The sequence below is a fragment of the Protomyctophum parallelum genome (genome assembly GCF_964188405.1).
Source record: "Protomyctophum parallelum genome assembly, chromosome: 21".
NCBI lineage: Eukaryota > Metazoa > Chordata > Actinopteri > Myctophiformes > Myctophidae > Protomyctophum > Protomyctophum parallelum.
Window position 1 is genome coordinate 28,303,609 of NC_139713.1, and position 21,745 is coordinate 28,325,353.

A 21,745-nucleotide genomic window follows, 5' to 3' on the forward strand; every position below is an offset into this window, starting at 1 on the left:
GCCTGACAGCGTATTGCGGGTTCAAGTCCCGAGAGGACGGCCTTCTGTGTCTGATTACGTTTCTCTCGTTTCCTGTTTCTCTTCATACTAATAAGGTGTTTAACATCAGAGATATTGTAGTGTAAATGCATCCATACATTACTTAAAGCAGAGAATGAGCTTTCCAAAGTTATAGCATGCCATAACCATACTTTTCACATTCTCTGTTGCATAATTTGTTTGTGTTTGGAAATAAATGAACTAATTATGCAGAGAGGAAATGGTTTATTTCCATGATAAACATTGGACTGGACATCATTTTAACAAAATGTAAAAAAAAGTGCATTACACATTAACATTGCCAATGTACAGTACAGTGCACAAAGGTTAACAAAAAACAATTAATGTAACAAATTCTAACTCCCAGTTTCATGTTTAACAGTTTCCACTCATTCACTCAAAACCACTCAAGCTCTAATGCCGAGGGGTGATAATGACAACTTGTGCTCTAGCCATGCACGGTCACTTTACTCCCCTCTACATTTGTTCCGTTTCAATGTCTTCAACCTCTGGCCCTTAGTAGGATTGTCAGTTTGATGCCTGCTGCCCAAGAATAACATAATAAAAACAACTGGTTTATTGTCTACAACTCTAAATGCAGCCTAAAGACATTTTGGCTAAATTAGAGGTGCACCAAATCATGTTGTGCTGATGGCACGAGAACCTAATTATGAGTATACCGGTATAACCAGTATCAATATGAGTTAATTATTAGCTAATTATTTCTATTGGAAATTGGAGGAAATGTTATACACACAGTTAAAAAGTAACATGTTGTAGTCATCATCCTATCCAAATTTAAATGTCATTAACAGATTTGATTCCAGCACCACCAATGTAAAAAGATTTTTGTTGTCGTTGTCTGGCATTGGCTCATACAGCACATCACTAGTCTCAACAATGTCAATAGAAACTACATTGATAGGCTATTTATGAATGAAAGTCCATCAAATATACTGTATGTCCATGGGTAAGAGCTGCTATTTATATGGTGTTGTGTAAAGTGTGTTTGCATACAGTACATGATGGGCTGAGAAATGTATGGTGATGAGTATGATTATTATCCTTTTTGGGCAGAGACCAAGTACACAGTAAAATCCTCGTGTTAATTTAACTCTGAGACTGCACAAATGTACACTAGTGTACAAATACGCACTCATAAACAACGACTCAGCAAAGCCCACAATGCTGTATGATAGAGCTAAGGCCAAGGTTAAGGCACTTAAATACAAAACAAATTCAAACCATGGCAAACAACTGAAGGTAGTGCAACAATTTGTGGATAAACATAAGAGTAGCATTAGTCTTCAACAGATTGATGAACTGAGAACCGCTGGCTAATGCTTAATTAATAATCCATCGTATGATGGTGTTGGGCAATGAAAATAGCAGATCTACAAAAAGTTTGTAGTCGCTTTTTTTTGGTGTCATACGACAAAGTATAAATAAAACAGAATTAAATCTGACTCATATAATCCTAATCTATATATATCATAGCCATAACAAACAGGCCAGCATGTTGTTTTATAGCATGGCTTGATGATTCCTACTATACTTAATTTACTAAGTTACATCATGCTCATGTAACCACGTGAGGACAAACCGTAAATTTAAACCAAAACCAAATGATAATCTAAATATTACTACTCTAGCTGTGCTACAAAATAAAAAATACAGTATACAGTAGAGACCACATGGTCGAACAAAACTAAACAAATTGCATGAATTCTTTACAGTTGTAGCCAGCCTTTGATCTCTTCTTGTCAACATATTACTAGTGTAAAGCTTACATGTGTCTGCCCTGCACAAACCAAAGCCTTATTCAATATTATCTAGCACACCCAGCGTGCATTATGCAAAAACAGTGAAATATCAACAAACGGGGTAAGAATGAAAAAATAAATAAAACGTGCATTATAAAGTAATACTCCATGGCAAAGAGAACTTTAGATTGGCTGCAAATGAGCTTTGTTAGGTGAATAAATGCACAAAATGAATAAATAAATAACTTCAGGTGCATTCATTAGTTATACTTTTAAAAATAATTTAAAAATAAAATAAAATATGGCTCCATTAAAAATATTGGCAACCCTATATTTCAGTAACTGCCAAAACCTATAAGAAAATATAATAAGAATAATTATTATTATTGAAAAAAACAGCCTATTATGATATTCATGAATGTAAGCTTAATGGTTTTGTAATGTTGAGAATCAACAACGCTAGAATTTTTCCCTTTATATTTTTCAATTGCAAGGGTTTCAAATTATTCTGAATACCTTCAACACAGCGGATTCTTAGTAGTATCCAGTAAACAAAATAGGTCCTAATACTGATTATATGTTTGGAAAAGGAATAACATTATTACTACAGACATGAGAGCAGATAATTCAAGTTCTGGTTTTGTCTGGAGTCACACTTTGTTGTGAAATGCTTAATCCAAAGTGCAAATTATATTATTTGTTTGTGTGCTATAGAAGGATACAGATGGAATACATTACAATGTTTCTGTTATGGCAACAACGTATTCCAAAAGCGCCTCGAAATGTGCATAAAGTAAAATAAACAGCAACTGAACGGTTGCATCAGAAAAATTGAAATTGTTCCCACTGTTAGAAAACAAGGCGTCAACGGCAATTGGATAACTGGCCAATACTAGACTTGTGCTCAAATGCTGGATATTCATAGGCCTATAGCCCACTGTCCAATGTCTTGCAGATCTATTATAGGGAAAGGAAGCTCAAAGTATTGTGATATGCATGTAAAAACAAGCAATACCTACACATGCACAAACCCTACTATACTATATTGACCAGGTTCCCCCAGGGGTCTACATTTGGTCCCCTCCTTGTTCTCACTACACCAATTCTCTTTGCCTAAAATAGCCATACAAGCTCACAACACGCTGCATTACAACACCTTGTGAGCTTGTAGATCTGCTATTTTGGCCTATGGGTAATCAAAGAATACCACTAAATTCTATTAGGATATGCATGATGAACTGGATCTGACAGCATGATATGGCTTTGTATAAAGCTTGGCTGCAGAGAGTGAGCAACTCTTTTGGGCATACTATTCCAAGAATGAAAACTGAAACCTAAGCTAGACGCCTGCTTTTTGATGTCATAATTCCACACCTGGTGGTTAAAAAAGAAAAGAAAACCATGATGACTTTATCGATACTCTTCTGTTTCAGTGCATGACCCATAAACATCCACAGCATGAAGCCTGGTTTATACTTCATCGTCCAATGGTGTCGCAAGGCGGAAATAAAACATCTACAAGGTCACAACGCGTCGCACCATGTTATGCCGTATGAATTAAGCATTAACAGAGTTGAGAAAAAATTACCAATAATGCAATGCATTTCATTATGACTATAGTAGTATTCAATCTCAATTAATTCATAATATGCTGAAACATATGGGGATTTCTGCCCTAAAGCAAAAAGAGGACACATGTAACACTGAATGTCATGAGCAGACTATACTGAGAGCCGTTTAGAAATGATTACAACGTCACATTTGAATCAAAGAGGTCAGGGTGAACCGGTCACTGAGGAGAGAGGCAAGTCAACAAAACAGTCTTCGACCAAAACAGTCTGAGATGCTTGTGTTCCGAGGTACATTACACTGCTTTACTTAAAGAGGCATAAGAAGGCTCATATAAGTCCTCTTGAAAAAGATATTTCATATATATGATAAGCCTTTCTGTGACACAAAAGCAGCAACAGCAGGGGAGGGACGCCGATAATTGAGAATTAAATTATCGATGGTAATGATGTGAAGGGACTTTGAATGCAGTCAGAGACTCAATTGCAAAGATACAATGTTCTTCTTACCAATACTGTTTAGATTGACATACAGTACTCTGACAGAACAAAAATTAGTTACCCCATATCCTTTTTTCCCCCAAAATCAAAGTGCTATTCATAGATCTTTTGAGGGGAGATGGAAATCACCAAGCTGGTTGACTTTACACAACATCTCTGTTCTTTAAGCCACTCCTATCCTCAATCCTATTGACCAAATTGACACAGCAGGCATTTGATTTTGTTCTTACATCACACTCTAATGATCTAAGAGCAAAACAGCCACTGTGTCAGTATTATCAATGAACTTCTCTGCTGTACAGATATGCCATACCTGTCTGCTGACACAGCAACTGTAAGTGTACAGTCAGCTTGTACAGTCAGCTTGAGGAGCCTGACGGCATGGAAACAGGTGGCTCAAGACAGATCTGTTGACCTCAACCAGGTCTGATAGGAAGAACTGAGGCAACTACTGTACAATGTTTAAGCCACAAGTGCCCGGACTCAGGCTATCCATATTCACTTAGGTCTGAATCTCATGGGTGCTTCTGCCTGTTAAGAGTAAAGATTTGCAGTGACAACAAACATGGGACTAAATGTTACAGACCAGGTGTGAAAGTGTGACACCACAGTTGCAGTCATTTGGGAGGTCCATAGCTGTATCCACGTAATGTAGAGTGCAGCTAGTCTAGTCAGTGGGAGTTGGTCTCGTAGTGCCATGCTATATCACCCTCCACCTCCATCCCTGCATCCATGCCAGCCATGGTCAGACCTTATCTGTTAAGGCAGGGGGTCTACAGGGACCTGACCATCCCTGGCTAAACCTGAGAGCCTCTCCAGCTCCTCTGCCCTCTGTCGGACCAATCCCAGACCAAGTCCTAACCTCAGTGTTGGCATCTGCAGCTGAGCCAACGCCTGTTGCTGGAGCTCTGCTTCACCACCAGGGGGGGTGATCTCTGGCCCAGTTGGTAAATGTACTCCTTCAGCAGGGGCCAGCCTTGTTGTTGGCCTCTCTCCTTCCAGGTTGAGATTCAGGAGGGTAAGCTCTGTGAAGGCTCCTGTGCTCTCTCTGCCCTTCCTCAGCACACAATCGTTCTCCTCATCCACTCGTGGCTCGTCCATGTCTTCCGTCTCCAGTAAGCAGTGGCCATGAGACAGCTCCTCGCAGCTCATGGGCGACACTGCCCTTTGACGATAGGCCTCCAGGCATGCAACGGGGGCAGGGAGAATGCCCGGGGCGCAGCTCTCACAGCGGCAAAGACGACTGCAGGGCTGGACGGCAGACCCAGCAAGGGCCTGAGCTGGCACAGAGGACAGAATCTGGGCTGGAGCGAAATGGGTGCCAGGCGGATCGATGGATATGGAGGGGACTGTGCAGTGGCGGGTGGGGTTAAGGCGATGGGTGCGGCCTCCTGCTGGGCGGTCACAGCGCCGCACTTGTGTCAGACGTAGGCAGTCTTTACAGGACTGGTAGGAGGGCTTCACCTTGAATGGGTTTCCTGTGCTAGCACTGTCCTAAACCGAGGAAAGGGAGAGAGAGAAGACATGGTCAGCCATGACAAACTACTGAAAGGTGACAACATTGAGTTAAATGGTAACTTTGACGATAGTTAATTTGAATCCGAATCGGAGTCAACAGTGTGCTTTATGAGACAAGAGCTTGTGCTGTAAACTCACCACCAGTGTACATAAAACTCAAATTGCAGCAATTTACATAGGCTGGAGATTTTGAAGAGAGAACACACTCTCAGCACACACTACACTGTGTTCACATGTTTATAATAACTAGAGCGGTGCCCGTTGGGCACTGGCCTACTTGGAACGATGCAAGTTGGAAATTAATTCCCCACCCAGTTATTATGCCTGTGTCCCTGTTATGCCCATATACTGTATGGAGTTCTTTGTAAGGCATGCCCAATTTTGTAGTCTATGCAGATGTTAGAACATCATTTTGATTGTCAGAAGAGGCCAGCTCCATATATAGGTGTGATCAATTGGCTAATTTGGGCCCTGTCCAGAGCCTGGGCAGAGGGTTTGGTGCTGGTTCTGGACAACTGGCTATCCTACGGACTCGACACCGGGCACTGCACTCCCTGTGGTGGTGTGGAACACGTGTATCAGTTAGATAATCATAATAATAACTAGAACTGCACTCTGTCGAGTGCCTGACCGCTGCAAACTTTCAAATCTCAGCCTCTCTGGAAAACATTGAAATTAAATACTAAAGTCGGGTTATAACTGGCTGTCAATGGTGACGTAATTACGATATATTTCAATATTGGTTGGGTAACAGGTAACGTATGTATGTATACATGTATGTAAGTTGTAAATTGAAAGTACTATACTGTGGTCGGCTGATGTTGATGTTGATCATACATGTCTGTATGTATACATGTATGTAATCTGAAACCTATCTTTATTACGTCACCATCGAAAGCCAGTTATAACCCGGCATTGATACATATCTTAATTACGTCACCATCAACGTCAGTATATAATACCTCCGAGCATACATGTGCATTCGTACGGGCAGTCGGGCACGACCACAATACTTCTCGCTCTGCTTGCACAAGTAATAATAATACCCATTTCTACAGTATACTCTATACAATTTCTAAAAAGCCAGCAACACAAATGTAAACATTGAGGTACAAAAACAGATGGAGAAAATAGACTTAACATTAATTGCCTTCTAAGTTCTTGCACATTAATCATTCTGAATATAGATAATAGCTTTGTTAAAAATTAAAAATAATAATAATAATTATATATTTATATATATATATATATATATACACACACTACGTATGTATTTGCCCAACTCACGTCGAAGGCAGCAGGGCAGCTGCGCTTGGCAGCAAGGCGGTTGCTGTTGTTAGTATTGAGGTTTGCCAAACCCAATCGGCTTTCCTCCTTCCTCTCCATCTCCTCTCCCTCCTTCTTGCCGTCAGAATTTCCTGGAGTTTGGGCCAGCGCTGCCATCTCCTCTTCCTCTTTCTTTGCCTCCTCCTCATCCTCTTCTTCCAGAGTGCTGAACTCCAGCCTCAGTCTCATGTCCTCCAGAGGGTCGAGGCGGCCACAGGTCTGGGCAGCTGTTCCTGCTCCGGGTGGAACCAAATGGGCCATGGGGAAGCCTTCGTCCTCCAATAGAGCATCTCTCTCCACGTCCTCAATTTCAATAAATACCCTTTCCATACCCAGCAGAGGGGGGCCTCGCACCGGGGTTGAGGGCTCACTGTCCAGTGCAGAGTCCGACAACCGTCGGAAGTAGTAATTGTAGTTAAGGGGGTCAGGGGGTTCCACCTCCAGACCCATGCCCCTGCAGGGAGAGGCCCCACAGCCACCCCAGGCTTCCCCCTCCCGGGAGGAAGCCCTCAGCACTGGGGTCTCCTCTCCAGGGACTTCCAGGCCAGTGCACTGACCAGAGGCCTCTTCTGAGAGCTCCTCGTGTGCTTCAGGTCTCCACAACTTGTTGTGCCGCTGGTTACTGTGAAGCAGAAACAAGGATGCAAAGAGAGAAGTAGACTAAAATATAAAAACATTGTATTTTGCCGTGCTACAAAAAAAAAAAAAAAGAAATAAAGGCTACCCTTTTCATAAACATTGTGCATGTGTATTATGCATGTACAGTCCAGCTAATGACCAATAACCTTACTGCATAAAGCACAAGTACAGTATGTCAGGGTTAGTAGCCCTGACCTTTGACCTGGTGCATATAAAGCCCACCACTGCACTATAGAGATTAAACAAGTTATGTTGTCCTTTGATAGTTAAGTCTAATTTAATGTATAAGTCTGTATGACAAAATCAGGCTGTACTGTAGGTGTAGTTGATGTTATAGAATCCACTGAATTGCTCACCTAGCATCCAGGATGCCCTCGTATTCTGCCAGCTGTCTCATAAAGCCAGCATTGGGCTGAGCTATACTTCTTTTCTGCTTGACGAAATTGTATGCTTTCTCCAAAGACCATCCATACTCCTTCATAGCATAGGCAATAACTGTAGAGGCAGAGCGGCTCACCCCCATCTTACAATGTACCAGGCATTTGGAGTGGTTCTTCCTGTGAAGCAAGTTAAATAATACACTCAAATCTTAGAATATATAGCCTATGTTAATTAATAATAGTATTAGTATTAATAGTATACAAATGAATCACGAATCACAAAGTTCAAGTTTCCTTTCTAAAATAAACAAGTTAGGATTTAATATTTGGGTGGCTCCCAGGTGGACAGGTATAGCACAACTTTCCCATGATATATGGGCAAGGCTACAACTGATCCAACCGCCACCGACTCAAATTATGAAATGAAAGAAAAAAATCAGGTCCATCAGTTTGAGAGATTAGCCCTCAGAAGAGTACATTTGGTAAAATGTATAAGATCTCTCAGTTAAATTAACACTGAGGATTAGGCAGTGCAGTGGGTACCGTATGTCATTTTATTTGTGATTCTCACTTGGCTTTAACAATAAAGTTATAGGTGTCATTCCAGTGGGCCAGCAGGTCAGTGATGTCCTCATCATACACCCGGATGTTGTGGTAGGAGAATGTTCCTGGAAAGAAGTTGTCAATCTCCCTGGTGACGTTGAGGATGAAACCCACTCTGTAAACAAAACCAAAACCAAATGTGTCACTTCCATGCTACTTTTTGTGAATAGTGTGGATTTATACAGTATAATACAGCCATACTCCTTCATTTTGCAATTGGCATACAGTATAGTTTACAATACTACTATACTACTACTCTAACTTATTCCATCAGATTACATGGTGAACTTTGCCTGCTGTCTATAAGTATTTGTATGTCCTGCTGTTGCGCTAATCCATGTCCTGTACAGTATGTGCCTTGTTGCGTTAGGCTTTTTGTTTTGGTGTTCAAAGCACCAGATCTAACAAAAAAACATTTCCTGAACCTCAAGCCTGATTTATACACGATCGTATGATGGATTCTAAAATCTGCGTCCCCATAGACAGCATAAGCCAGTGGAATTTACATTTTCGTTTATTTTCTGCACCCGAAGCGGAGTCTTATGAGCGTGTACAGGACACAGTTATGAACGGTAATCAATTTATATTAAAAAAGGCGTGAAAAGGCGTCATCGGCGTGGAGAAACATATGAAAAAATAGGCATCAAAAGGCGCAATTGGTGCCAGGTGAGTTAAGATGTCACTGATGCAACACAGTTCATGTGTTGTTGCGTAATAGTTAATCAAAGGAGAGCTGAAACATATCTAACATTAATTCATCTAATATGGATGTTAAAAGTGCTGTAAGTGATATTGTTAGGTCAAAAACAACCGTTAAAAGTGAAAGCTTGTTAGTAATCATTGCTACAGATTTTTTGCTCAGTAACAGGGGTCTCTCCATCTATGAGCTTTTTTGTGAAAAGAAAATACATTGAGGGATGACCCCTGACATTTTTCATTCAATCTCTCACTTCCGATTTCACTTGTTTATCCCGTATACATTCTCTTCTCTGATTGGCTGAAATTGGTATGTTTAGTTTACTAAAGAGCTGGAGAAACTGTTACTGAACAAGCTACTATTATGGCAATGATTGCGGAATGGTAGATTCCAATATAGAGCTACAGTATGTAACACTAACAACAAAAGAAACTCACAAACATCACTTACACCACCTTTAAACTTTGTTGTTGACAAACATACTGTACATCATAGCAGATTTTAGAAATATTCAACGTATACTACTTATTTAGACCTACATAAGAACATTTCTGTTTTTGCATTCTATATTCTCACCCACAGTCCCGCAATTCTTCTAAGTTGGAGGCATTCCATTCAGACCCCTGGGGAGGTGTGGAGACACAAATCGATTAAGGTCAAATTGACCATGTTTGCTATAGTAAAGCTTAAAAGAGAAGACGTGTAAACAACACCAATGGTGTATGACGCAACAAGTTGCACACTGGTGTCAAGTACTGAAAATAGCAGATCTACAAGCTCACAACACATCACATCGCAAAACTATTTAGTGGCAGGATGAGGAGGAGAATGTAGTGTGGGAACACTCAACATGGATAGGGAAGAATAATGCATAAAACAAATGTTCTTCTCACCAGGTACAGGTGGTCAAATACAAGTGTGGGCTTGTCCATCTGACCCAGGATCAGCAGCATCTCATTATCTATGAACTCCTTGTATTCCGTGAGGTTACAGCTCATGTGCTGCTCCAGCTCAGTACGTATCTGAAAAGGTGGTAAGAGAGCATGTTACAGCAAACACCAGGCTCCAACAGCATATCAAATATACAAATACTCCAACAACAAATGTAACAAACATGTATGCATACTGCACCTCTTTAGAAGTGACATTCTCCAGGTCTTGGAATGTCATGATACTGCGTAGTTTGGTTCTGATCAGACATTCTGTTCTCTCACGCTCTGTTGGCCTGTGCGCAATCAATCAAAACATTGCTGTTGATCCTCCATGTAATTTATACACAATATACATATGCATCGCATTTCAAATACAAGAAGCACAAGTCCTTACCGATCCACAAATAAGGCCGGTGAGTCAGGCCGTGTGGTCTCCAGATCAGTCATAGTGTTCCACTCGTTGACGCAGCTCTGCTCTGAGGTGATGCAGCTCTCATAGAAGCCCATCCAGGTGAGAGCCATTCCCCCTGGGAAGTAGTTGTACCTGCGTGACACCTCACAGACCTTATGGAGGATCTGTAGAGCAGACCTGTTGGACAAGGAGCAAAGGCTCAGCCATGGCAACATCTTTCATATACAACATTTAAGCCTGCAGGTTTATACTTCATCACACAGCGGCTGCAATCTGTACATTTGATCTCCTACTCCGGGATTCAAACCTCCTGGGTCTTCCACGTGGGAGAGCAATTCTCTACCTTTCAGCAAGACACAATCCCCTCCTGGCCAGGGGAGATATTGAGCATAAGGAGCTTAATCAAGTAGTACTGATGAAGTAGACCTGACGAAGATGTGGCTGATGCATCGAAACGTTGTCGCTTTTTTATTTGCACCCTGAGTCAATGGAGAGAATATTTTGAATTATATATATGTTTTAATCGACAGAGCAACTATTGAAGATATCTGTAATTGGAGTTTCATCTAGGCAAGGTAACCCGAACCACTACCAAAATTGAATTTGTTGTTTAGTTAAATGACATTGGAATCTATTGGCTACTGCTCACGTTACCATGTGACATGTCCCGCCCCTTTTTCTTTACCTGAAATAAATCACATGGCAAATTAAATATCATGATTTGGAGCATGACATTGGGCCTTTAAACATTGGGCTTCTACTGTATATGACTTATAATCTACCTATTCCATATCTCTTCTCCAGGTGGCCTTATGGTGTTCTATTCCATATGAAATGGCAATATGTTATCAAATAAACAGACTGTGTTCTCAACAAGGAGTGTGATAGGAAACCTCACTGCAATGAATGAATAAGTTCTACAAGCAACAATAGTTTTCAATATCGCTGACCCAAATCATCACCCAACAGGGTGGATTCAAACCCCTAAACTCCTCGATGATGGTCAGATACTTTACCTCATGCCACTCGAGCACCCAATGAAATAATTTATTTTAACTAGAAACTGAAAAAGTGCTCATTGGCGCCTTGTTATTGTGGCCTCCTGGTGGTGCTAATAGGTCATTGTGAAAAGGGTGCCATTTCTTCTTACGCCTTTGATGGCAATTCAACATTCAAAGTGATGATTTGAGGCATTTTGTTCCAAAAATGTGTTTTGCAAAAGTCCACCTGCTGGTGGCGCTATAACAGGCAAATGTGAAAAGGGTGAGATTTATTGGCCTAGTAGGAATGTGCGTGCAACATTTGCCTCAAATTGCACTGTGTTCATGATTTGAGACATTTTGCTCAAAACGGGCCAATCCTTCAAACTTTGGAAGCCAATGTTAGCCAATTAGGATGTAATATGAAATACCAGACAGATCCAATTTCACATGACTATAGAGATACTGTGTACTGATTTGGTAAATCGCAAATCGGCCTGTTAGCGCCACCATGAGGCTGATTTTCTGATTTTCAAGTGGCATTTTGTACTCACATTTGTGGGAATGTGCATGCAAAATTTCACATAAATTGCATGCTGCGTTCATGATTTGATTTCAAAACGGACCAATCCTGCAAACTTCAAAAGGCAATGAAGCCAATGAACAATGGGTGTTTCTAAACGTCACTCATATCATAATATGAGTGATGTTGGTCTGTCTAAATATGAAACATGAGTGTGTACTGCTGTCTGTCATTGTATGACGTCATTGTTATATCACTGTTATTGTGTTCTGCTGTATGAACTGTTGTCTGTACGTGTACAGTGCTGTGGAAATGAATTTCCCCGTCTAAAGTCAAATGAACAGATTTCCACACAATAATTAAAAGGCTAATAGGTTGTGTTGTAAACTGTGCTACATTGGGTCAAACTGTATCTGTTTATTTCACAGCAGTCTGTTCTGTGCAGCAGCTGGGACTTGAATTTGCAGAATGCATGGCAGCAGTTTGACATGTGAGAAGCCCACAGCACCATCAAATTGTTGTTTTGGAAGACTACTTAATCTAATCCCCCCCAGAAAATCCTTATTCTGGGGGTGAACAGCGCTATTAAGCTTGCTTGTAGCTTGGCTATTTTCAGTGAAGATGAAGATATTTAGTAGAGTGTAAACATTAGGAATATATTTGGAATCCCGTCAACTAAGTATACGTTTTAAAGTCGTTATAATCTTGTATTATTCAAAGACTTTTAAATTTTAAGCACTAGTTCCGATGAAGCAATCTGATTGGTTGAAATGGCCATCTACCCGTGCTTCAAACGAGCATGACAGCACATCTAATCAAAATATAGACTCGCAGAGCAGAGCAGGCATTTTCACATGAAGACACAAAGCTCCTTAAAGGCAATGTAAGATTCGTATTTGTTAAACGGTTAAAGCCTCAATATGTAACCTCAACATTTTGGATGAATTAAATGTAATTTAATTTATCTGTATGGTAGAGTATGTTAATACAATATAACTAAGCAGGACGGCTCCATTAGCCTAATGGAAAAAATGTCAGCACTTGCTTCAGCTGTAGAGTGTTTGTTCAGTAACAGGTGTCTCCCCATCTATCCAGCTCTTTAGTAAACAGAAAATACATTTTCTGGTCGGAATACGAATTGTATCCATCAGGACAGAGCTTCCTGAGCTTTTTCTCTCTCTCTGGATACAATTGGCATCCCGACCTTAAAATATATTTTCTGTTTACCTCTAATACTGATCAATGAAACACTCGGTTGCCATTGGAAAATAAAGCTGTTTAACACCACAAAATATCACTTACACCATGCACCTTTAATATCCAATAATTCCACAACGAGGGAATGAAGCGACTCACCACATGGCCTGCACAGACACAGGCTTGAAGACATGTGTCCGTCCTGCTGTGTTTACACTGAATCCTCTGGAGACAAAACGGGGGAGACGGGAGATGAGGGTGAGTCTGTACAGAGAGACTGTATACGCAGGGAGACAGAGTGCTGTAGTAGGAACACAAACACAGGCTGCGTGCTCCGCTGGTTCACACGGCCACCATTCAGGACACAGACTAGTGGAATATTCTCCCCATACACACTCGCACACAGAGGGACCACTTTCACAGGTCAGCAAGAACTCAGCTGACACACGTTAGAGTCAAATTGACTGCAAGTAACTCAGTCACCGGAGGTCAGTAACACTGGGGTAAAAATTGGGGAGTAAAACTGCCAGTTAATTCCTCCCCACAGACCCTCTGTCCAAATCCTACCGCCCAACACTCCTTGCTGACAGGTGCCACCCCAGCCCATTGGAGTACATGCAGTGACAAATGTCAACCTCCAGCTTCATTCCCCCGAACACCAGCCAATTGTGTTCTTAGACGCTCTAGAACAGGGGATCTCCAGCTAAAGTGTTTGGGAATCACTGCTGTGTTTTCTGTAATCTATGGGAGAGAATATTTACATACATTCATACTCACCCATCTCCATCTAAATGTATGTTGGCATCACTCCACAGTGGCAGCACCATCCCAATAGAGCAGCTTTTACTGAGAACAATAAAGATGACCTTTTTGTAAAAAAGTAATAATAATAATAATAATGTCAGATTCAGTGTACTCTATTAACACTCAGAGTTATTTAAACCATTAAATTATAGCACCCAATCGATTTATAGCAACGGAGCACTTTTACCGACGGACCGGATGTTATGCCGGATGTGACGACAACAACGGATGCGATTGACAACAACGGATGCGATCGACAACAACGGGAGGTTGGACAGCGGGGGCCCGTCTAACACATGATCTTAGAATTGGACGGGATGATTTAGACCGCGAGTTATTAACGTTTTAAGATTTTCGTTTCTCGCCGGCTAAACAGGGGGGGAATATTTTCGATGACGTCTCACTGTTGCGCAACATTGAGGATTGCGCAAGAGTCGCTCCTAGGTTGTGGAGCGATGCGATCGGTTTTCATATCAATAAACTTCGTCTTTTGGATAAAACTTTGTCTTGGGCGCTGGGTGTTACTAATAGAAAGGACGGTGAACTTCGTCCTGGACGATTGGGGTGTTAAATTAGGCTTAAAGCTACCTGTCCTTATCAGTGAAGTCCATCCCTAGTAGAATGCTTTCCTCTGTGTCTTGGCGCCCGCTGGTATAGACTACCACCATGTAGCGCACACGTTCCGACCATCCAGTCTCCAACCGTACAGCCTGTGGAAGAGAAGGAATATTTAGCGAGAGGCTGCACTTGGCAAGACATCTCAACGGTACATATCTAGAATGTACTAAGGTTGCTGGCGATACTTGCAGTTGATCTACTATATAAAGTTCAAGATGTGTGTGTGTGTGTGTGTGTGTGTGTGTGTGTGTGTGTGTGTGTGTGTGTGTTTGTGTGTGTGTGTGCGTAAGTGCATGACCAAAATGGCCAGAGGTCAGCGCAAATCTGCATTGTTAACCAGAGAGAGATGGAGGGAGGGAGAGGGAGTGTGTGTGTGTAATACTGACCAGTTTAATACGGTCCTCAGACCGGAGTATCTTGATCATGACCTGCAGGTGTTGAGGTAAATCGCCTAAAAATAAACATTATGCATTAACATTTATGCTGCACTTCCAGGAAAAGCTTCATGAACTCTAAATGAGTGCATTCACTATACTGTAGGTGCAAAGTAAACCGTACAAGCTAGTGTCCAAATAATTTGGTTCCATTTGCACTGTCAGTGTTGAATTAACACTGAGGGGTTTAAAGTGCAGATAGGGGTCCCAGAGTTACATCAAATGGGTATCCATCGCCCAATGCCGTCCTTGAAATGAAAAAGATTGAGAATGACTACTATTGAGTACTATTATCCAAAAACAATTACTGTGTAGCACATAATCACAAACTACAGGCAAGTCCAGTCAAGCTTGGTCTGCTCAAGTACCATGTTGATGACCTGTTGTCTTTTTTTTCTTCTTCTTTTTTTAAATGACATGATATTTCACATCAATCCATCCATCTTCTACCGCTTATCCAGATTTAGTTGCAAAGGAAACAGTTCCAGATGAAAATCCCAGACAGTGCTTTACCGAGCCACATTAGCTTGTATCAACGATCTTGTTCTTTGGTCATGACTCATGACCCACATTTCATGATGAGCATAGGTGAGTGTAGGAAGGAATAAAGATGGACCGGTGGATAGATAGAGAGCTTTGCCTTCTGGCTCAGCTCTTTTTGTCGAAACAGTGTGGTACAAACTGAGCCAACCAATCATATTCAAATAAGCTAATACACAAGAGATGTCACTTCAGTTTCATAGTTATTTTCAAGCCTTTGTCAAAAACTTTCACTCTAATAACTCAAATTTAACTGGGAGTGATACAGGTCCATTTTGAGTTAAATCAACACTCAGGATTTTACTGTGTAGGTACCCAGTCCTAACACATGGTGTAGTCTAAACACAGACAACTCCACAACAGAAAAGCCACCTCAGCAAATATGACCTAGCTTTTGTGCACAGTTCTTTGCAGGACACACATGCAAACAAGCGCAAAACAAAGTATCCTATTGCAAGTGTACCGTGTGTGCGTGTGTTATAAACATACAATAACATAAATGCCAAATTACAATTATTTGAGATAATAGTGACAATTCTGCATAATTGTCAAAAAATGTTCAAACATTTTCCAAAAATAGCGGAAATACACGATCTTCGAGCTCACAGCACATTTTAATATTTTGAAAGTATAAAATGTTTAAATATGTATATAGTTTTGTCCATCTTCCTTGTGCAGGTTTTGTTTACAATGTCCAGAGTCATTATTTTATTAATATGTTCCAATGTCAAAAACACAATTAAATAGGCAATCACTTTATTTGTATGAAAGTTAATCGTCAAGTAAAATGTCATGATTGGGTATGGAGGTGTGTGTGTGTGTACCTGCATGTTTGTGGTGGGTTGGGGTTTTGGGTTCCTCTGTGCTGTTGCCCTGCTGCAGGAAGAGGGCAGCTCCCTTGACCATGAAGAAGCTTTCACTGAGGCTATAAAACACAATCAATGCATGGTTACTAGCACTTCATTAGAGTTTACACCATTGGTCCAGGACCCCTAGGGCTCCTGCAGTCTGCAGGATGGTTGTATTTTGGTTGTATTATAATAACTCTGCAGAGTTATGAAAATATATCATAAATAATATCATATTATTATGATATTTGTGTTTTGTTTTTACATTAACAACTTGAAGCCTAGGGAAGACTAGACCAAGTACAGAGCAAGAGAAATTGACCACAGCAACTAAACCCATTGTACTTTAGTAAACAATAGATAGGATTAGCCTATATAATTGTGACTGCAGGTATTTACTATATGACTATATAAATAAAGAAGGAATGACACACCCCTCAGAGGAGATAAGACTGCTATCTGATAAGCTAATGAAAGAATTGATGTACAGTATCAATGATATTTTCGAAGCTTGTCATAGGACTTTAAATATTCAAATTTGCTTTTCCCAGCTTTCTGTTGAAAATAATGTATACCCCGTTTATACCTCGTTTTAAGTTATACTGAATCAATGAGGGAGAGAGGAAGCACTTCATCATCTTGCATAGTGTTTCAGACAGCTCTTAGCTCCTTGTCCCTACATATTTGACAGACATGTATTGTGCAGCTCTGCTACAGGCAGAATGAACCACTGAAAAGGTTACAATCAGAATCAACTTTATTGTTACAGCATTGGTTTACAGGTGCAAAATAAATCACCCCATTTTGTTGTTTTACAGAAAAGAAGAAAACAGGAGGCCAGCATATACAGTATGAATACGAGGTTAAGCATTTGGTGCCAACGTGGTAACCCATTGGTTACATGATTAGGCAGAAACTTCACAGGTAAAAAAAAATATATATATCCACATGGCAGGTATAGGTGGAACTTTATTTGTCCCCAGAGGGCAGGGGCAATAGTATTTACTACATTTCTTTATTAGAATATATAAACACAAGTTATCCAACACAGTGGAAAATATTTGACAGTGGGTAAAATAAAGAGGTAGATTGGATGCATTCTTGCATGCTCTTTATTAGCTCAGCAGGCTAGAAAGGGCATGGGAAGCTCATCAGTGACTGAATGCCAACATGGTCTTAGTTCAGAAGCTTTTACAGACCTGTCCACCTGTGATGATATACTGTTCTAGTCTTCACATTATAAACATACCACTTGATTAGCCACTTCCCGTACGATGATCTACAAGGGCGGTTGTGGCTCAGGAGGTAGAGCAGGTCGTCCAATGATCCCTGGGTTGGCGGTTCGAATCCCGGCTCCTCCTGACCACATGTTGAAGTGTCCTTGGGCAAGACACTGAACTCTACATTGCCTCCAAGGAGTTGGTGTGTGAATGTGGGAAGTGAGGACGCTGGCGTCGACTGTTCGCCGCTTCACCTCCCAATGTATGAATGAATGAACCATTGTAAAGCGGAGCGCTTTGAGCACTTGGAAAAGCGCTATTAAAATGCAATTCATTATTATTACAAGCTCACATTAGATTGCATATTAATTAATAAAATGATTTTATAAATGATGTAATAGTTTTCTGGGGTCCTTGCGTCTTTAAATGATGTCAGCAAATTGATGATCATCACAAGCTATACCTCTTTTCTAATCAGACTGTCTAGTGATTGGTTGATTTCTTTCAAATGTTTCTATACAAGTAACTGTCAAAATGCTGTGTTATGCCTGAAGAAGGTCCGTAGGGACTGAAACTTTGCCTTCAATAAACATACAGTAACTACTCCTGTACAGAGCAGATATTCAGTGTTATTCATTATTATTGACTAGACCAGTGCCCGGCTGTAGAGCACCGAGTCGGTAACGATAGAAGTTGGAGATCCATGCCCCACCCGGCTATGCAATACCCGTTGTACCCGTGTGTCAGACCCATGTCAACCCATCTGTCTGTGTCCCTTTTATGCCCATATATGGAGATTTCTGTATCCGTCACTCTCTGGCCCTTTATTCCTATAGATGGAGTTCTGTGTCAGGCATGCCCGAACTGTGTTGCCTAATCTCAATGTGACGTCATGGAATCTACATGTGAGGGGACTTAGGCTCATTAGGTCCACTGGCAGAGCCTGACCAGAGCCTTTTGTGGTAGTTCTGGACAATCGTGTATCTGACCGACTCGACACTGGGCCCTGTGGTGGTGTAGAACGTGTGTGTTAAATAGGTCGGCGGGGCAAACATAGTCAATTTTAGAAATATCGATATCGAATTTTTTCATGCCTGTTTTGATGATAAATAAAATAAACAAATATCCCCCCAGAAAACGTGCTTCTCGATTGTTCAATTCATCTAAAAAGTAATGGATGTAACAGTCGCTATAGGAAAATAATCAATAGTTTGAGGCCTCAACAGGAGTGTGAGCAGAGAACTGTGGTGTCTGCCATCTAGGACACACAGCTCTGAAAGAACAGTGCGTGTCTTTGTTTGGACTTGCTCTCCTCTCTCCACCACCACCACACACAAAGCCTGGTATGACTGAGTGGGACCGTCACAAGACCTTTTGTCTCAGAACCTCTGTTACATGGCATCATTGTTCCTTGAAATTTCTCCAAAAGAAAGATGACTTGTTGGTGAGGATAAAGTAGCTTCGCTAGCAAATTTCAAGGAGGACATGCAGTTACAGCGAAGAGAGATTATTTGGAGAAAAGGTTGTTGATTCAAATGTCAGTCACAACCTCATCCCCTTAAAACAAATAAGTTCAAACCGTACTTCCTAAAAAAAAAAGAATTACACAGCACCCAGACACATTAGGGGATACCGATTAGGGGATATTCATTAACAAAATTAATTAAATGTAGTTTACACATTTTGACATCTTGGGAATAAGTTCACTGGTTCTCATACCCTACCCTATAGCTATGAAAACTAGAAAAACAAAGTTGCATAATCATCTTCCCAAAGCTACGAAAACAATGTTGCATAATCATCTTCCCAACAGGCACTAGAAAGTTAGGTACAAAATAAATGCCATCCATTTAAAGTGAACTACTCCGTTCAAACAACAATTCTGATTGTGGATCACCATAAAATGCTGAATTACACCAAAACTGTCTCCTGTGGAGTTTGTGTGCTGCAGTGAGGTGACTTACATACGCCAGATCTCCCTTTTAGTCAGTGTGGTGTTTTCCACAAAGTCAGGCAGCACGGTGAGCATGGATTTCTGTGACGGTGCAACCACCAGATGCATCTTGCAGGTTACCCGAGGACTGTCTCTACAACCTCCTGCCTCATTACAAAAGCGAACAAATGCCAAGTCATTTCTCTCTCTCATTAAAAAAAAAGGCTTCAGCTCATAGCACAGCAAGAGACAGCCACGTTAAACTGAACTGAAGTCAGTAGAACATTAGCAGCGCCAGCGCAGCAAACAGCCTCTCGGATGTTGTTTTCTTCTCCACAGTACAGCAGCGTATTCTGGTCGAGTCACGCATCCTGTCTTGGTCTAGTCTAGTGTGTCCCTCACTCCTGTGACGATCCGTGTTCTTTGTCCACGCTGCTCTGTCTGCTGCTCGCACTACCCACCAGCAGCAGCTTATCTCCCCCTCGCAGCGCGTGCTTGAGCAATAGCCCTCTGCCACAGTTTGCTACAATACAACTATTCAGGTATGGGATGTGTTGGCTGGGTTGGGTGGCAGGGAATCTTGCATGGCTGGCTTTGGTCTCAAAATAAAATGGCTATAGGGGCCTGTTTGACATGCAGAACTAATCTGCATGAATCATCTGCAACATAAATAAAAGGAGCTTTGATCAATCATGAAGGCAAAATGTGCACGTCACATAAACATGACAAACCAAGCATGGCAAGACACTTTGAATTTTCCATGTCATTTAAACTATACTTTAACACGAAGACAAAACAGAAATCTCCACATATCTCCACATACTTGAGCTGTGTGAGTTCAGGTTACATAAAGGTTTGTGCTCAGATATGTAATCGCAATTATAGTATGTGCTGTATAAGACACAGTTCTGCTTGAGCAATAAGAAACAAGACGAAGGGATATACTGTGAAATATTGGCACTGGTGTACTGTGGTCATAGGCATGAAGTTGAAGGCAGAGTCAAGTAGATCAGCACACCAGTGCCATGCACTGTCACAGTATACCGTGACCTTGAGTATACTACAGCAATTATACTGCAGCTTCCTGAGTGCTGTTATCAGGAGTTAACAGTCATTATAATGTCTCTCAGCCAATCATAATGAAAGGTCATAATAACTTGTAACTGTGGTATACAGTATACTGTATGTCAATTGACATGAAGATAAACAAGGCTACCTTTATTCTAAAAGACAATTGTCATGGGAAATGGAGATGTTCTATTTTGTATTCACATTTGTAAGTGTTCATGCTGTATATAGTCAGTGGAATGCACGCACACACTTCCAGTCATGAGGTCAACACTGCTCCTGGCTGTTGCATAACTTAAGCCTGTTGTGAAGGAGTTTTCTCCCGGAGAACATTGTGAGAACCAAGGCCCTATGGAGGGTAAAATGTGGATCAGGTTTCTGCCTGACTGATACCATATGGCCCTTGGAGTCAGACTTGCTGTCTGACGTCACTGGATCCTCAGGGCCAAGAAGAAGACAAGCAGCTGGTCAGTGTCATGTGTGAGCCCGCCTAAGAAAAATATTCTGAATTTGTATCCATCCATTCCTCTTTTGGTATTCACATTCTTGCCAAACTTCAATATATTCAAGGAGCCATTTGATTTCTTACTGCTGTCGACTATTTGTTTGCTGATTTTAAGAAAGAGACTGACACGCCCAGCCTTCTGTTATCTAGGCGAACAGAATAACATTGGACATTTTTGTGGTGGAGAAAATGGATGGCAAGGCATCTTTATGAAAAACTGAAGATCTCATGACCTAAAACGTAAAAGGTTGCCTTCACCTGGCATACTGTTACAGCCTTAAAAAGCATGACCAACATCATAATCTCCAGCCAAAACTTTGATTTATGTTTATTTACATCTAAAAATCATATTCTTATTTAACTCTGCAGAGTTTCCACTGTGAAACAATCAATAACAACAGAGGATCCCACTATCACTACCACTAATAATAATAATAATAAACTATGAAATCACTTTCACAAAGGTCTTATTAAAAGTAAAGGTGAATAAAGAACAGAAATAAAACAATGCCATGCCACGCCAACACAAACATCTCTTGTGTAGACATTAATCATCTGTTTTTGGTTTTGGTTTGGGATCCAGGCTGTTTCACTGCATGCTGTCTGGGAGCCAAGCTGTTGTTCCAAGATACGTGTCACGTGACTGACTTCCGGCTGGTGCTTCAGGCAGGACTACGTGTCATCGAGCGTTAGCTCT

The 21,745-nt window shown here is 41.0% G+C and overlaps 1 protein-coding gene across 4 annotated transcripts in view; it reads right to left on the minus strand.

The window, feature by feature from the left end:
- Positions 1–244: 244 nt before the first annotated feature.
- The window catches only part of ssh1b (slingshot protein phosphatase 1b), a 28,847-nt gene continuing 7,346 nt past the window's right edge, over positions 245–21,745 (minus strand). For 2 of the 4 annotated variants that reach the window (XM_083793728.1, XM_083793729.1), the window contains exons 3-15: positions 16,299–16,399; positions 14,887–14,951; positions 14,471–14,592; positions 13,856–13,924; positions 13,238–13,303; positions 10,361–10,555; positions 10,166–10,259; positions 9,928–10,056; positions 9,611–9,657; positions 8,306–8,452; positions 7,711–7,911; positions 6,677–7,337; positions 245–5,365 (exon numbers count right to left, since the gene is read on the minus strand). In XM_083793728.1, the coding sequence (XP_083649854.1) occupies positions 4,631–5,365; positions 6,677–7,337; positions 7,711–7,911; positions 8,306–8,452; positions 9,611–9,657; positions 9,928–10,056; positions 10,166–10,259; positions 10,361–10,555; positions 13,238–13,303; positions 13,856–13,924; positions 14,471–14,592; positions 14,887–14,951; positions 16,299–16,399 (2,632 nt within the window). In that variant the 3' untranslated portion in view covers positions 245–4,630. Of the gene's footprint in view, positions 5,366–6,676; positions 7,338–7,710; positions 7,912–8,305; positions 8,453–9,610; positions 9,658–9,927; positions 10,057–10,165; positions 10,260–10,360; positions 10,556–13,237; positions 13,304–13,855; positions 13,945–14,470; positions 14,593–14,886; positions 14,952–16,298; positions 16,400–19,506; positions 19,946–21,745 lie in introns of those variants that run through there. The other 2 variants (XM_083793727.1, XM_083793730.1) reach the window with 2 other exon arrangements.